Below are 15513 nucleotides of genomic sequence, written 5' to 3' on the forward strand. Positions count from 1 at the left end.
TATTGTGAATATTTACAGTGTATATATATATATATATATATATATATATATATATATATATATATATATATATTCCATGGTCTGTTGGAATACTGGATTCTGATTGGCTGATAGGTATGCATTAAAACCGTTTAATGCACAGGTAGTTCCAAATCAGTTTAATCACCGTTCTATATTAATGTGCGCTGCTTTAATTGATGCACACACACACACACACACACACACTCACACCACTCGCACATAAACACAGTGATAGGGAGAGAGGCCGGAGATTGCAGATCACACTGTGCACACACAGAAACTTATTGTCGGTGCTGTCCCACAACTTTTATTAATAAAATAGCATTGATACTAGATCGCTTCATTATCTTCCTCAGCAAGGAGGTAAAATCAAAGTAAACAGCTTCCTTGTTTGTAGAGAGAGACACACAGATGCAGGTAATTCACACACGCAACTGTCATCTCACTCTCTCAATCAATAATTCATTCAAATAAATGCTATAATTCATTCAAATAAATGTAGTCGCACTATTTCATCTCTGTATCTGATTTAAAGCGGGCAGAATGCTAGAGCTAACAAGCCGTAACCGACTGTAAACTGACGAAAATGACCATATCTTTTACCCTTACGGTTAAATATTGCACTGCTAACATCATAAACAGCTTTAAGTTGTCAATGTTGGCAAATGACTATGGAATAAGCTGGATAATCAATGGCTTGCCATACATTAAAGGATTTTAAATGCACTTCGCGGAGACCTTACATATATATATATATACTGTATATATACAGTATATATATATATATATACAAAACAGACTTTGTACTTTCTATTAATGTCTATTAACATTATGTCAGTTAATGAATATATACCTTTTATGCACTGTAAATTAAAGTTCAATCTGTAAAATTTGAATGTTGCTACCATATTTTTAAGTTCTGGCAACCACAGCTGATGTTTTTATACCACTAATAGCAGAGGTGGACAGTAGTGAAGTATTTTTAAAAAGTATCTATAGTTTATCAGATCTATAGTTTATCTATAGTTTATTTCTTTCACTACATTCCAAAGCATAATGCCATACTTTTTACTGCACTACATTTCATAAATAAATTTGTTGTTTGTTTTACCTTTAATACTTAAGAACAATAAAAATGTAGTACTTTCTTGTACTCAAGTAAATCTTTGAATTACTTTTACTTAAAAATAAGAAAATAATAGATTTCTAATTAAATTAAGTATTCAATTATATTTAATATGAAACGTAGTGCAGTAAAAAGTATAATATTATGTTTTGGAATGTTGTGAGGCAAAGTTTTCTAAAGAAAAACACTCTGATAAAGTACAGACACTTGAAAAGTACTTTTAAAGCAGAGTAAAAATACTTCACTACTGTCCGCCTCTGACTAATAGTGAGATACACATGAAAGCCATTCATACCAGTGGACTTTTTCATTACATTTTCTATTATTATTATTTATGCAAAGTTTGGAGTTTCATTGTCCAGTGGAATGTTTTGTCAGCAGTAATTAATAATAATGTGACTAACAGTTTCAATAAGCTCTACTTCCATCCCTGACAGCTTCATTTTCATTTTCATTTGACTCAACTACCACAATCTAGAATAATATAATAAGTAAACGGATGCATGAGACAGAGAGGCTTGACCAAACACTGGCTATAGTTTGACTTCCCCTGAGTGTTGAAAGATGAGTGTTTGTCAGATTGAGTCAGTGAGTTGATATTTGACTGACTCACCCGTCTGTGCGGAGCAGAGAGGACCTCAGCGCTGTCACTCAGGTACTTTGCCTCTCCCTCTGTGTAGCTCCTCCGATTCAGACCCCTCCTCCAAACAGGAAGAGCAGGTTGGCAGCCCATGTCACCATCTGTCCAAGATCCAAAGTTTGATTATCATGAAAACATGCTATTATGAGGAAATAACTATGCGTGATCTGTGACTAAACTCTAGACCCCCTGAAGGGTGTGTGTACACACAAAAAAATACATTAGCTCTGTTTTCCAGCCCACCAAAAATCCCTGGAATATGTTTGTTCTCTCTATATGGAATTCCAGAAATTCCACCTATCGCTAACATGTTCATTTCTCATTTCTCCAGAGACTAATGTCTGGTTGCCCACCTACCTGATGGAATATGAGATGGAAGAAAAGCAACCAGGATAAACATGTCTATGTGCTACGTGTTTGTACAGGGCACACTCAAGAGGTTAATCTATCTATCTATCTATCTATCTATCTATCTATCTATCTATCTATCTATCTATCTATCTATCTATCTATCTATCTATCTATCTATCTATCTATCTATCATCTGTCTGTCTGTCTGTCTGTCTCTGTCTATATAGTCTTATATAATTTTCCAACTTGAAAACATTTTTGAACTTTCAGGCATGGCTTTTTTGAACCAACATTCAAAGTTTGTCTTGAACTTGAATTCATTTTCTAGTTTAATTATGTGTTTATATAATTCATTCTGTTATCAGATTACTATTAGGCACAGATAAGCCTGCTCCATGCCTTACAAACATTAGTCTTTTTCAATAGTAGGTCTAGCCAGTGTAAACACATTAATCTTAGCCCTCAGTGTATGACTGCAGGTGTGTTTGCACACTGACCTCTCATGGCTGCCCTGAGCGGGATACGTGTGACCTCAGGGATTGTGCTGAGGTCAGACAGTGTGCTGCTTGATGCCGTCAGGCTGTAGTGGTCACTGCGAAAGTGTCTCTTGAGCTCTTGGAAGGCCAAGTTGGCTGCTCCACAGCTACAGTGGTGCATAAAAAAGTCCTGAAAAAGAGAGTTGGAATTGAGAGTTTGTCATAAAACTGAGGCAATTTGATTTATTCACTTTTTAGTGATCTGTTTTATGAAGGTATGCACAGATAGGCATACATTGTAAAATTACGATTTGTAAAGCTTTATGTTTTGTATAGATGAAATGCTCCAAAAAGTTAAGTGTGGTCATTTGGGAAAGAAGAACACTTAAAATAGTTCACTTTATGAAATCTAAATTCAATTTGTGGATATTCACACCCATGGGTCAAGGATGATTGCACATACTTGGCCCTTAGAATAGACAAATGGTTTAGATTTATGCAAGTGAAAAATGACTGAAGCCCTCAAACACATGCATTCAGTGACAAAAACTATTTGAATAAAATTTATTTCACACTATTTTTGTAATATTTTTGGGATGCCTTGCTACTTCATAAATGTTTATTGAAAAATAGGGTACATTTCTAATCCCACGTTATCTGATCCTTTCTTAATCTTACATGAAATAATTAATCTAGTTGTGATGTAAAGTATAACTGTATAAACATATCAGTCATACTTTATTTAGACATTAAAATAGCTAATAAGAAAGAAAAAAAGAGATACGATTAAAATGGCTTCATCACACATTCCATGCACAAAACTATAAAAAGCTATAAAGCAGATAGCAGCTCAGATAATTTGGACATAAATGAATTTGATGAGAATGGCTGAGTTCATATTGAGAAGCAAGAGTCTTCATTTGCTCACTATTTAATTCTATTGTTGTCTAGAAGAAACAATTCAAATAATAAAGACATCTCGCTTGTGATTTTTCATTCCTATGGGGAACATTTAACTCTCAACAGTTGCAATCATGAGACAAAATCAAAATGACCCTGAATTGCTCTTCCAGTGGGAAATGTCTTTATCTGGGACTCTATTTTAAGCATTTTCCTCATGTATCACACATCATCGCTTGGACCACCTGAACAGCTGAAATCCGCTAGTGTCATTTCCACCAATTATTCTTATTGTTGTTACAGATTTGCCTCCCGACCAAATGCAGTAGATATGACTTATATTTTGAATACTGTGTACTAAAATGCATAAGAGCCTTTTATTTTTTAGAGAAAAAACAAACAAACAAACAAACACAAGATCCATTTCTCAACCTCTGAAAATAACATGGCGGTGTTTCTAGTCAGTCAGAGTGATAAGACGCTTCCCAAATCTCTGTTTATCCAAGATTATCCTCTTAGTTCCATCACATTAGTATTTGCATGGTAAACGCTATCTGACCGAAGAGGTAATGATGCCATGGCAGATGTTTGTTGAGGAATTTATGTTGTTGTTGCAACTCAGAGCAGATCTGAACACCAATTCCTTGGAAAGTATCTCTGCATCATAAAAAGTCTTGATGTATTTGAAAAGAAAGCACATGGACTGAAGATAAAAGAATTTGCTTTAAATGTCCCATAAACCAAAACACCAGATGCTTCAATCTGCTGTAATGTGATGGAGCATATCAGTTCTTCAGATCGGTCAAGGCTGATAACTGAGGAGATCCAGTTGTAGAACTAACAAGAGAGACAGAGGACACTACAATGGTGGTAATTGCATATTGTCTGAGTTCTGAATGCTTTTTATGAGTACAGATGAAAGCATGCTGTGAGGCTTTGGAGGCGGGTGGGTAAAACAGCCAGGGAGGAGACTGGTGAGACAGCTTGGTCCATTATAGTGGAGACTGGGGCACATTTCAGGAGTTCCCCTGCCTTTTGATGTGTGTAACAGCATGTTGCTGCCGGTTGCTTTTTCTCCAAAGACACACACACCGTCCATAGAATCTAAGACCCAGGGAGTTCAAGAAGGGTGGTCTGCAGACTATTCCTGTGTGTCACAATTTTTCTGTTTTTGGAATTATAAAGAATAAAGGATTCAACATTCTGGATCTTTTTTTTCTTTTTTTTTCTCCTTAATGAACTGAGTGATTCAAAGAGATAATTCAGTTTAAGACTTTATCAGCCTGAAGAGATTTTATCTACCTGACCTCATAAGAAAACTAGCTATTTTAAAGTACAAAAATTTATGATTTGTATGAAAACTTTGTATGAAGCGCCCCGAGAGGTAGAAAGCTGATGGTACAGAAACCTACAAATTCATATGAATCTGGAACAAAACAAAATGGTAATGCACTGTCGTGAGACTGTGTTGGATCTTTTAGTCTTTTTGACCTATTCATTTAAAAAATCTGGTTCATAAGTCTCATTCATTCATGAATCACTCTACACTGGTCATGCTGTATATTTGCTGTGTGTGTCCAGTGGGAACAACACAATATAAAGTTGTCTTGTCCATTTATTGTCTTTACTGTCATGATTGCATAGAATTGAATGTTGGGAGAATCATTCACTTCCAGTATTTTAAATGAATGGAATCAGTTCTTATTCAGAACCTAAATCTAAGGCAAACATATACGCATGTTTGGAACCTTTTTAAAATGTTATCCTTTCTTTTGCCTCTCTTTTCTCTTTTGCTTTCTTTGATGACTTTGAAGTGCAGGCCCCCACTGAGCTCACTCACTGTGACCGTGGAAGACTTTTCCGGCCCCAGGGCCTGAACTGACAGAGCCAGTTTAGAGATGACCATGAACAAAACTGCTCTCATTCAACAGCACAGCATCCAGAGGTCAGAAAGATGTCTACTCAATATAATGTCACTGCCTTTAGTCAGTATGTAAAAGACTAGAGCGGTGGGAAAACTGGGGTAGAAAACAGGCAACGGAGAGGCTACATTACATAAAATATAGGTTCCAAAAAGGAGTTTTTGCAGCAATGCCATAAAGAACCATTTTGGGTTTCCAAAGAACCTTTCAGTGAGCATTTCTTAAAAGAACAATTTTTTCATACTGAATTTATATGATAATACTTAACTTTAACTAAATAAATAAATGTTACAAATAAATTTGGGTGCATTTGCAGTGGGTTTCCACTTTCCTAATCTGTATCCACTTTCAACAAAGACAAGTTCCCTTCCTGGTCATTTTGGAGTTATGTTACTAATTTTGGAGAGGTACAAATCCACAGGGAAAAACACCCATGACTTCACAAAACATTGTAAAAGGTGTTGATATTTTTCCTGTGGTTTTGGGCTGATAACATTCAAGCCAGTTGCACCATCTTGTACTGAGATGGGAAAACAAACACTTAGTGCTGAGTTCAGACTTTTATGTGTTACACATTGTTAACTCAATTGAATTTGAACAACTTTATGATTTACCAGAATTCCTTCTCATTTTGGCATTTTGCAGTAAATACCTGCTAAATGACACAATCCTTTCTGATTACCATTTTTAAACATTTTTAGTTTAAACAAAAATATTTCAATTTTCTAGTACTCCTGAAGACCTTGATTAGCTGGTTCAGGTGTGTTTGAATAAGACTGGAGCTAAACTCTGCAGGATAGTAGCCCTCAGGAATAGGATTGGACACCCTTGAGGTAAGCTCATAAAGAACAATGCTGGCAGGTGATTGATACCTCTTTAGTCTTGATCACTCGGCCTTCCTTCTGCAGGCCACAGATCTGTTTCTGTAGTCGAAGGTTGTGTTTCTGTAGCTGTCCGATCTTCTCTATGAGTTGGCAGATGTGCTCTAGGTACCCCAGTCCAGAGCCCAGTGGGTTGGACTGATTGGCTTGGTTCACCTGGTTGTCAAGACAAAACAGAGACAAAATCATTTAAGTTTTCATAATACAACCAGAAATGGGGGCTGTAAACATTCACGCTGGGCACTAGGACTGTACCCTTGGGGAAAGACCCCCCCCCCCCCCCCGGACAATAGGTAGGTCCTAAATAAAGGGATTACCAGAGATGTTTATGTACACCATAGGGGGTTAAGCAACTTTTGTGAAACAAGAACAGTGTGAACTGCATCCTATTGTTTGAAAGCCAATGGCTTATTTGACGTGCTAATAAGCACAAAGCAATGGTTCCTACAGTAACTGATAAAGATCATTCCAGGACCATGACTGCATTTGTTCAGGTGGACCAGAGGTTCTCAGACTCATGACGGAAACACCATGATCCCCACCCATTATTGAACGCTACAAGTATATTTACCATCACTGTGGAATTCTTAATGGGATTTATTACAGCTCTGGTAACACATTAGATGTCTAAATACAGTTTGCCAACTACTCTGCTGCCTTTCATTAAACAATCTGACACATTCCAGGAGACCAGATTGACTGTTCATCATTCATATATTTCAACCAAGACTGACATCATTATGTAATAAAATTGGTTTCGGTGAAAACAAACCCTAAATTTCCAATGTAGTCTTGTATGTTTGGACCCCACTTTTTCATCTGAAATTAAAGGTAAGTAGTTTGAAGGTGTGAATAACTGGTGGGAAATGTGTTAGGTGCTATTGTTTACTTCCATCTTTGGTTGCAAAGCTGCAGATGCTCACATTTTTCAAAAAATTCAAAGGAAATTTTGAACAAATATTTATATAATCATCAACATTACAAAAAGTGTCCCAACAAAAGCAGGATGTGAGTTCAGGGCTTGGGCTTTTTCCGTCCAAAAGCTTTTCCGTGCCACTTGCGTCCAATCTAGTCCCAAAGCCCAGCATTAATGGAAACAGAGGGGCTAAACAATAGAGGACATGAGGGAGAGATGAAATACTAGGAGCTGACATCACTCGCAGAGTGTGAGATCCTCGGCAGGTCACGCTTCTGCTCACTTGACCGTGAACTTTTCTCATGCTTCTCTAGTAACCTTGCACTTCCATCAAACTTCCATTATTGCTTCAAATGGGTCATATAATAAGTTTCTTTATTATTCAATTTTTTGCACAAAAAATTATATAAGGGCTTTGTTAAATATAAACTCAGCCACTAGAATTCTTCATATGCTGAGTGAGGAAAGTTATAGTACACTATAAGAAAAAACAATCTTTAAAAAAATGGAAAAGGTACTGGATTTGACCAAAAATGGCATATACTTTCTTTACTTCTGTCAATACAAATGTTAAAAAACTACTGTGTAAGCTATGCTTGTCCGGCAAGAAACCCAACTGAGGCTCTTTCAGACTTAGACTTGTTTAGATCACGTGAATGAACTGCAGTCTTTCTTTTATTTGTAGTATTGGAAGCCAGACAGGTGACACATAACCTGGTGTTCTCTCATAAAGCGACAACCAGCACTGATGCTTGATTTGGGGTGGCGAGAGGAAAGTAACTTTGCCAGGCCTTTATGAATGCTGACACATGACAGATCTTATCTGCTTCCCTTGCCCAGGATCCCCAGTGACTTGGGATAAGGGAAGATACAAAGGTTTGGGAAAGCCCCACTCCCTTCCTCCTCCTCCTCCTTCTCTTCTCAATGCGAAAGAATCTGCATTTCTCACGTACGCTTCTGCACAGACACAGAAACAAAGCAGAGAATGTTGCCCTATACGAAAAAAATATAAATAAAAAAATTCAAGATAATTTTCTATAAAGCTGTTAACATTTAAGTGTGACATTGTGCTTTAATTGATGGTGTGGGTGGATTGTAGTTCTCTCTGCAGTGAGGATGTGGTTTTTTAACTGCACACTGAAGATCAAAACAAACTGAGAAAACAACTGTGCATATGCCGGATTCTGGGTTGGATTGCAAGAACAATATTTTTCTAATTACATAAACTCTGTATTACGAAATATGAGGGAAGATATCATAAACCCATTCAGGCGTGTCTGAGAAAATAATCCTTTATTATTTTAAATATTTCACTGGGTCTGTTAAAGCAACACTAAGCATGACTCCAATGGAGAGGAATGAGGAACCATATGTGGGGTGTATTCAAAGATATGGGAAAAGGTGTTTTATAAGTTTTTTTATAGTCTTTAATGTTGACAAGAACATTAAAAATGGTGTGCTTTGAATGCATTTTCAATAGATTTATGGATGTATGTACGCATGTACTTAAAAATGATTTATAATTCATCTGAAGAGATTTCTGAACTTTTTTTTTTTGAACAATGAATCATTTGTGGTGACACAAATGATTCATTGAATCAATTCAGTGAATCAACATTTTGAATAATTGCTGATTCTTGGAAATCAACAATTGTAAGATTTGTCCTAATGCTCTCAAGGGTTTACTTTTGATTTTGAGGAAACTTATTGGACAAAAAAGTGCATTAAAATTACTGCAATGTTCACAATGTTTTTATATCACCAGCAAAATCATCACAAATGTATTATGAATATTCTATATATCACTATCATTGCTGTGTTATTTTAGTATCGTTAATATATTTATGTAGAATTGATTAATATTGTGAATTTATGTTGTTTAGTTAAAATTGTATTTGTTTTGTTGGTTTTTGTTATTTTTATTCGTTTTGTTTTTTTATTCAGTTATAGTTTTTGTAATTTTTGTACTTAGAAATGTTTCTTTGACAAATAATTGAAATAAAATATGTTTTAAAATAAGCTTTAAAAACTAACCTTTTTATTCTATTTTTACATATTTGAATTTATATATATATATATATATAAAACAATACAAAACATGTAATTCCTTTAGATTCAGTTGATGATTGCAAGTTCACCCGGTTTTTCTTTCTAAAGGTTCATTTACAGCCTATTCTCACCACACAGTGTGACCTCAGGTGATGCTGAGATATACATAGAGCTTGTGTTCTTCTTGAAGTTAGCACTATATTTTCATTTATTGTACTGGCGGTTACGAGCCTAAAACAAAGCTGAGAACTAATATTGTTGGCTGAAATTATGACTTACAAAACAAGCTTTGTGTATTTACTCAAAGACGCCCCGCTAGAGCAAGAAGATGTGTTGATATTCTGTGTTTTTCTGTGTATCTGAAAACCATTGAAAATCCTTCAAGTGTCACGACCTGTTACATCACATTTCAGGGTGTCAGCCAAATGTTTGAGGCTGGATGTGGCGCACACAGCGTAGGTCTCTATGCCTCATCTAGCACTAGATTAAAGCCTTGCACTCTGGAAATGTTTGCTTTATGGCTGTTTATATGTTACAGCTGAGGAATTCAACTCCTCAGCTCTAACCATCCTTGGGGGGCAATTATACCGTCTTCATTCCTCCCTGACACCATATTTTGCTCTGCTATGCATCTGTCAACTCGAACTCAAAAATGCTTTTAATGTCCCATAGATCCAAGTACAGAGAGACTCACATATAAAGGCTAGCTGGCAAGCAGCCAAACACATGTGTTTGATCAACACTCATAGTCTAAATCTCTTTTAGACTTTTTATAATTCCCAAATCCATCTTTAAATATTGCGAATGAGCCTGTTATAGGGTACATTTCAACCATCTGCCTATTCACTGGTCCATATCTGACTGCTCAGGCCCACACATAATCTGAGCTCACAGGATTTCGCTGAACTAGAAGTTGTACATTATACATCTTGTGTATTCGTTTCTGAAATATTTTGGCTAATTTTATTATGCTTTCATCTATTAAAAATTTATTAAAAAGTGTTCTGAGAAATGGCTTTACAAAGGGGTTATGAACTGCAACCATGACAGGCATCTGCTGAAAATGTGTAGTGTGTAAAGTGTGTTAGTGCTACCACTGGACTGGATTGTGTAGCAGCTGTGGAGACATTAGCCATATTTTATAGTTCAGTCAGTTTACTTTGTCTGATGAAGAAAAAAATCTGACTGAAAAAAGTCCTGTTGACAGAAAACGTCTCAGGTTACGTATGTAACCATGGTCCGAGGGAACGAGACGCTGCGTTGGATGACGCTTAGGGAACGCAGCGTGACCGGCTCTGAATCCCGTGTGTAATCTGTCCAATAGATGGGCGAGACGTCACGGGTGGGTGACGTAATGACCAGGAAGCTATAAAAGCATGTGCAGTGAAACCGGCGTCAGCTTCTAGGAGTGAAGCAAGCGCTGGCAGAGATGCCGGAAGTATGGCCCCGAGATGCAGCGTCTCATTCCCTCGAGGAACCATGGTTACATACGTAACCTGAGACGTTTTCTGTCCGGCGCACTCTCTCTAGAACTCCCGGGAGCAGAGCTATCGGTGGAAAGGCGTACAGACGAAGCCTCAGCCACGTCTGTACCATGGCATCCAGCCCCAGCGGAGCTGGATGAGTCAGAGAGAACCAGAGGGGACAGTGCGATGTCATCTGAGTCGCAAACAGGTCCACCTGGGCCTGGCCAAATCTGCTTCACCACCTCGGGGTGAAGCATCCATTCCCCGGGCCTTGGCCCCTGCCTCGACAGGATGTCTGCTCCCATGTTGAGATGCCCAGGAATGTGAACTGCTCTCAGCGAGAGAAGTTTGCCCTGGGACCACACAAGGAGAGCAGCGCAGACCTCCCTGGTGGTTGATGTAAGAGACCACCGTTGTGTTGTCGGTGCGCACCATCACATGGTGACCTCTCAGGTCTGGGAGGAAGTGTCTTAGTGCATGCAGCACGGCCAGCATCTCCAGACAATTTATATGCCATGTCAGATGGTGACCACTCCACAGACCGCGGGCAGGGTGGTCACTCATGACCGCACCCCAACCGGTGAGGGATGTGTCCGTCGCTAGCGTTACGCGGCGACAGGGAGCTCCCAGCACCGGGCCCTGAGACAAGAACCAAGGTTTCCTCCACATGTCCAAGGCACGTAGGCATCGCCGCGTGACCCTGATCATGCGAAGCGGGTTTCCTCTCGGGGAGAACCCCTTGGTCTAGAGTCACCACTGTAGGGGTCTCATGTACAGCAGGCCAAGAGGTATCACGTTGGACGCTGCTGCCATCAAACCCAGCAGTCTCTGAAACTGCTTGACAGTGAGTGACCGGTCTTCTCTGACTCTCGCGACTGCGGTGAGGACCGACTCGATCCGAGCAGGGGACATACGTACCTGCATCATGGTCGAATCCCACACCACGCCTTGATAAGTGGTCCTCTGTAATGGAGAAAGCACACTTTTCTTGGCGTTTAGCCTCAACCCCAGTTCTCTCATGTGGGCGAGAACGACATCTCGATGTCAAACCACCGTCTGCTCTGATTGAGCTAAAATCAACCAATCGTCGATATAGTTTAGAATGCGGATGCCCTGGAGTCGCAACGGAGCCAGGGTTATATCCACACACTTCGTGAAAGTGCGGGTGAGAGTGCAAGGCCGAAGGGAAGAACCCGATATTGGTACGCTTTACCCCCAAAAGCAATCCTCAGGAACTTCCTGTGAATGGGAAAGATGGAAACATGGAAGTATGCGTCTTTCAGATCGATCGTGATAAACCAGTCCCCTAGATAAGTGGTCCTCTGTAATGGAGAAAGCACACTTCCCTTGGCGTTTAGTCTTAACCCCAGCTCTCTCATGTGGGCGAGAACGACATCTCGATGTCAAACCACCGTCTGCTCTGATTGAGCTAAAATCAACCAATCGTCGATATAGTTTAGAATGCGGATGCCCTGGAGTCGCAACGGAGCCAGGGTTATATCCACACACTTCGTGAAAGTGCGGGTGAGAGTGCAAGGCCGAAGGGAAGAACCCGATATTGGTACGCTTTACCCCCAAAAGCAATCCTCAGGAACTTCCTGTGAATGGGAAAGATGGAAACATGGAAGTATGCGTCTTTCAGATCGATCGTGATAAACCAGTCCTCGGACCTGATCTGAGACACGACCTGCTTGAGAATGAGCATCTTGAACTTCAGTCGCATGACTGAGCGGTTCAACTGACACAGATCTAAAATGGGACGCAACCCCCCATCCTTCTTTGGAACTATGAAATACCGGCTGTAGAACCCGGACTGTACTACGCGAGGAGGGACCACCTCGATGGCCTCCTTCCTCAAGAGAGTAACTACTTCTTGTTCCATGAGCCTGCTCGGGGCCCACCAGCGTGGGCGTAATCCCGTTGAAACGAGGCGGAGGAGAACCAAACGGATTCTGTAGCCTCTCTACAGTATGCAGGACCCACTGAGACACATTTGGCAGTAGTTTCCACGCTGCCAAAGAATCTACTAAGGGAATCAGTCTCTCGAGACTGACCTCTGGTGTAATGAGCAGCTAGCTCGGTGCCCTGTAACGGCGGACCGGCAGGAGACAACCGAATCAGCTGCTCTAGAGACCTACGCAGAGGTGGCGAGCCTATTAGCACCGCTACGTTCCCGGGCAAAGAGAACCTTCCTGGAGCAGAGAACATGCATCGAGAGACTCTGGTCATTACGTCACCCGCCCGTGACGTCTCGCCCATCTATTGGACTGATTACACATGGGATTCAGAGCCGGTCACGCTGAAGGGCGTTCCCTAAGCGTCCTCCGACGCAGCTCGAGTTTCTAAAGAGGAACTTTTCATCCCTGCCTATGTGAAAAAGATGTGTGCTTAATTGCATTGAATGTGCACTTGCAGTGTACATCAGATCTTATATATCTGTATATTTTTTATATTAAAAGTATTTTTAATATTATGTGTGCTTAAATACACACTTTCATGACGGATTCTTAACACATTTAAGTACTTTTAAAAAGTGTGCTTTATAATAATGCCAAATTAAAAGTATTACTTTAAAGTAAATCATTGTCTCATTACGTCACCCGCCCGTGACGTCTCGCCCATCTATTGGACTGATTACACATGGGATTCAGAGCCGGTCACGCTGAAGGGCGTTCCCTAAGCGTCCTCCGACGCAGCTCGAGTTTCTAAAGAGGAACTTTTCATCCCTGCCTATGTGAAAAAGATGTGTGCTTAATTGCATTGAATGTGCACTTGCAGTGTACATCAGATCTTATATATCTGTATATTTTTTATATTAAAAGTATTTTTAATATTATGTGTGCTTAAATACACACTTTCATGACGGATTCTTAACACATTTAAGTACTTTTAAAAAGTGTGCTTTATAATAATGCCAAATTAAAAGTATTACTTTAAAGTAAATCATTGTCTTAATAATCTTCTGTCATGTTTTAAAGTACATTTATTTAGATTGTTGACTAACATACTAAAGTATATGGAAATTGTAGTGTATTATTCAATTTAACATTTTGAATATATTTTAAATGCATTGAATTGCAACTTCATCATTACAAATCTGTAATTATAAATATATTTAAATACATGACATTAATAAAAATGACATTAAAGTATGTTTTAGTTTATCATAAATGCTTGCCAGTAATTTAGCAGTACATTTTAACATATTTCAAAGACAATAGAGTTAATTATGAAAGTACATACACAAGTAAAATGTACTTAAGTACTCTTAATTGCAATTAACTGCATTTAACATGAATTTAAACTCTAATGCATTTTCATGCATTTTCAAATAACATGCAATTTAGTGTCTGAAAACATTTAATTCAGTACGCAGTTAAGTATATCCTTATACACTTAAGTACATAAGATATACATTCTTAAAAATATAAGTATATTATGTCTGTAATAACTAATAAGTGTTCACAAGGGAAGTGTGAATATGAATCTGTTTCTGTTCAATATTTTGTTTGAAATAAACATTCACAAATAATATTGTTTTTTTCCGAATTCTAGATTTAAACATGGTAAAATGTGTTAAATGGAGCGAATACGTATTTAATTTTAAATCTGTATGACTTTCTTCAATGGAGTCCAAAACACTGACTAATTTTTCAAAATGACATGAGGGTGAATAAATGATGACCGAATTTAGATTTTTGCGCAAACTATCCCTTTAAAAAGCATAGTACTCTTAGCTCCATTTAACACATTTATCATGTTTGAATCCATTCTGCAGATTTCTCCCCACAAATAAGTGCAGAAGCAATGAAAAAAAGAGTAATCAATCAGTCTATTGTGATTGACACACCTGCTGTACATTTAAATCTTCACTGTAGCTCTGTGTCCTACCCTCATAAGTTGGGAACAAATCAGATTAGAAATGAGACGGAGAGAGGCCCTTTGAAGTCGCCATGTTTGAAGCGGATGGGAAAAAAGCTCATAGTCCCTTTTCAATATCCTCTTCCTCAAGCCACAGAGCTCCATTTAACAGGCAAGGGAATTAGCTTATTAGCTGTGGTGACAGGTGATGATGAGGGCCGAGTTTACCGCCCTGGCTACCCGTCATCGCAGCTTCCATAAAGTCCACCATTTATCAAAAAAAAAGGTCCAGTCACTGGCCACCAAAAGACCTAGGAGCTATCAAAGAGGCATTATTTGGGTAAATATGTGAGAAATTTGAGCTATTTGACACCTGTTTGATGCATCCAGGGAGGCTTGGATGAGTATGGCGGACTGAGGGACACAGTCCAGATGAGAGACATTGGCTGTTCCAGCTGTAATCGCCGCTGCCATCTGCATGCTCTCTCAACACAGAGGAACAGGTGCTGTGTGATGTGGCGGCCACGTTAAAAGTGGAGAGATCTGTAGCTACATCCTCTCAGCTCTCAGTACGGTACTAGAACATCTCAATCTGCAGCAGTTATCAGCAATTACATCATTAGATACACCACATGGTTGCCACAGTCTGAAAATGATTGACCTTCAAAGCATGAACTGTATGTGCTAAGCCAAATTAAACAGTTCTCAATTGGTGGGTTGTGACACAAAAAATTAAGATTGGTTATTATGGGTGGCAGAAAGCAGAATACAGAGAAAAGAAATTGGTATTGACATTAATTTACACGAATGCCACGATAACTATATACTTGGTGTCATGCCCTCGTCATTAAAAACCATGGAAAAAACTTCTAAAGGTAAAATGTGTCCCAGACTATGTTAAATA

General features: G+C 38.9%; 1 protein-coding gene across 1 annotated transcript in view; it reads right to left on the minus strand.

The window, feature by feature from the left end:
• The window catches only part of LOC107589555 (uncharacterized), a 31343-nt gene that overhangs the window by 5208 nt on the left and 10622 nt on the right, over positions 1 to 15513 (minus strand). The window contains exons 3-5 of the mRNA XM_016278043.1: positions 6309 to 6473; positions 2636 to 2804; positions 1761 to 1888 (exon numbers count right to left, since the gene is read on the minus strand). Coding sequence (XP_016133529.1) covers positions 1761 to 1888; positions 2636 to 2804; positions 6309 to 6473 — 462 coding nt within the window. The remainder of the gene's footprint in view (positions 1 to 1760; positions 1889 to 2635; positions 2805 to 6308; positions 6474 to 15513) is intronic.

Source organism: Sinocyclocheilus grahami, unplaced genomic scaffold (assembly GCF_001515645.1).
Source record: "Sinocyclocheilus grahami isolate Dianchi unplaced genomic scaffold, SAMN03320097.WGS_v1.1 scaffold117.1, whole genome shotgun sequence".
NCBI classification, from domain to species: Eukaryota; Metazoa; Chordata; class Actinopteri; order Cypriniformes; family Cyprinidae; genus Sinocyclocheilus; species Sinocyclocheilus grahami.